Source organism: Nematolebias whitei, chromosome 19 (assembly GCF_014905685.2).
Source record: "Nematolebias whitei isolate Nwh7 chromosome 19, NemWhi1, whole genome shotgun sequence".
In the NCBI taxonomy this organism is placed as follows: Eukaryota; Metazoa; Chordata; class Actinopteri; order Cyprinodontiformes; family Rivulidae; genus Nematolebias; species Nematolebias whitei.
In genome coordinates, this window is record NC_056516.1 from 40,981,628 (window position 1) to 40,984,418 (window position 2,791).

The following is a 2,791-nucleotide window of genomic DNA, read 5'->3' on the forward strand; positions in this document are numbered from 1 at the left end:
GGGGGGGTGCATAACAGAAAACAATTGAGAAGCACTGGATTACAGCATGGTAAGAACTACCACTCGTTTAATCAGGGTTTTGGTCCATATTATGAAATTTTTGACCTCTCCTTAATATAGTATACACGTGTCCTACAGTAGAAACAGACAAACACAGAATGACAGGTCCAGATGTAATTTCTATAGGAGGAAAGATTTAAAAAAAGTTGAGGTCACAAATCAAGGTCAAAGGTTGTACAAGGTCTTTGCCATTGCTATAGAATGCTGTATAATAGTTTGTTGACATGTGCATAATGTGTCAAATGCGGTACTCTTGTTTTGGAAATGAACTTCCTGACATTTTGAAACGTCTTCTTCCCAGCTGTTGTTGCAGGTGGAGTGATTGGCTTCCTGTTTGCCATCTTCCTCATCCTCCTGTTGATCTACCGCCTGAAAAAGAAAGATGAAGGCAGCTATGACCTGGGACAGAGGAAACCCTCGGGAGCAGCCTATCACAAAGCACCAACCAAGGAGTTCTATGCATGAAGTCTCACTGAACTCTAACCAGATAATCTGATGGTGAGCGGCTGCTGAACTCGTTCACTGTGACCACAACAACGTCCAACCTTTCTGTCTATCTTACTGTCTGTCTTTCTTTCTGTCTTTCTTTCTTTTTCTGTCTGTCTGTCAAACTGAACAGATTTTCTGTTGTTGACTGGAACGGTTTCAAACGGCTGCCTTCAGTCAGTGACCACACGAAGTTCACTAGCGTTTTACCGGAACGTTGACTGGTAATAATAAGCATCAAATTGACGGTCACTGTTTGATGTGTCTAAGCACGTATGAAAATGTGTCACATTGATGTCTTTATGTTAACAATTAATTGAAATTCTTCTCCCTCAGGTTCTTGTTTTTTTTTTTTTTTTTAGATTTGAGTTTTTTTAATCAACAGTGTTTTTGTTTTATTGTTTGAATTTGTATTTTAAAAGTCTCAGGACTTAAGGAAAACAATATTTGTGGTTGCCATCTTGCTGAGCTCTTTGTTCGTTGCACCTTCACTGCTGTCCTGCAATTCTTGTGCGTGTTTAGTGATCCCTGAAGTACCTGAAGGGTCAAAATTATCATCTTATACTCACTTTGTCATAGAACGTAAAACCCCAAGCGTCTCATGAGATCTGTCCTGTCCCTTTTTTAATTTAATCCTATAGCATCATTATCTCTGAGTCAGAAACCTTACACTGCAGCTTTTACTTGTGTATATAAAAATGTATGACAATACAGTAGTCCCTCGCTACTTCACAGCTTGTTTATCGCAAACTTGCTCTATCGCAGTTTTTCAAAATAAGAGCAGACATGACACAAAATTAGCTGGTTGATGGATGAGCCGCTCAATCGGCATGAATTTTTAATAATTAATTATTTTAAATTATTTAGCACCTGCTGCATCTTTGTGCAGCCCAGAGCTGCAGAAAGAGCTTCCTCCTGGAGCTTTATTCACCTTTGAACTGCAGGATTTTTTAAACTTCCTGCTAAAGCTGATTAGCTGTTTCTCTGTGCATAGCGGGGAAGTGGGTATGGCAAAGACTGCTTTCAGGTGGCTGAGTGCACCAGAGGCAGAGAGGACGCAGAGAGCTAAACTCATGACATTCTGTGCTCTTTTAAAGTGTTTAGAGTTAGAAGCATTGTTTAGAATATTGCAAGAGTGTGGCAAGGGTTTAAAACGCCTTTATACACACACACACACACACATATATATATATATACTAAAATACTTTACTGTAACATTTTAAATTATCAATCCATGCTGCATGGGTTGTTTATTTAAAATGTTACAGTATTTAAATTTAAATTGTTTATTTAAGGAGGGAGATTGATAGTAACAGGAGTGTGATTACAACCTGGCACATGTCCTGACAAAGTTTACTGAACTTGAACTTAGACTACTGTATCCCTACTTTGCAGTTTTTCACTTATAGCGGGCGGGCGTGGTCCCAAACACCTGCGATAAACCAGGGAGCAATGTACTGTAAATAAATATTCACTGAAACTTTCAAAGTGCCTACATGTGAACATGATCTTGCTCTCTGGGGGGGTCATGTATGACTGTAATGTTGTTGTTTTTTTGTGTGTCTGATGAAGCTGGCAGTATTGTTCCTGTAATTTGAAACCACACTGCTGAATAAATGTGGCCTAAAATGGACTTCTTGTGTTCGACTGATTTTTCTGATGGATATGTCTGATGCTGCTCACACAGTACTGGTTGTTCTGATAGATCAGTCTGAATTGAGCCACATGGTACCAACAGAATTAGGAACTTTCTGCAGATTTTATTCATGTCACGGTGAATTATTTTCTCTAAAATGTCTGTGTCTTAAAACATCACTGAGACATAAGGTGTGACATCAAAAAGAAGAAACTGTCAAGCACCACTGTATGTACAGTGGTGCTTGACAGTTTGTGAAGCCTTTATAATCTTATATATTTCTGCATAATTATGACTTAAAACAGGCATGAGCAAACCTTGGCCCGCGGGCCATATACGACCCTTTGGGCTTTTTAATTGGCCCACCAAAATTGTCCAAAATTTGGGAAAAAAAATTATAATTTATTAATACTTTATTTTTCAGGAGTGCTGAGGTAAAATTTAGGGGTGCTTAAGCACCCCCAAAAAGATGTTAAAATTGCCACTGGTTCAAATTATATTTAAAAAACTGAATTTAATAGGAAAAAAACTGGTGTTGTTTTACCTGTAGTTCTAGCGTTTCCCCAGTAGAGACGCACTACAGACACTGGTGTGTATTATAGGCAACAG

At 38.6% G+C, this 2,791-nt stretch overlaps 1 protein-coding gene across 1 annotated transcript in view; it reads left to right on the plus strand.

Annotated features, from left to right (window-relative positions):
- sdc2 (syndecan 2) overlaps positions 1-582 on the plus strand; it is a 52,419-nt gene extending 51,837 nt beyond the window's left edge. The window contains exon 5 of the mRNA XM_037693089.1: positions 362-582. Coding sequence (XP_037549017.1) covers positions 362-525 — 164 coding nt within the window. The 3' untranslated portion in view covers positions 526-582. The remainder of the gene's footprint in view (positions 1-361) is intronic.
- The last annotated feature ends 2,209 nt before the right edge of the window (positions 583-2,791 follow it).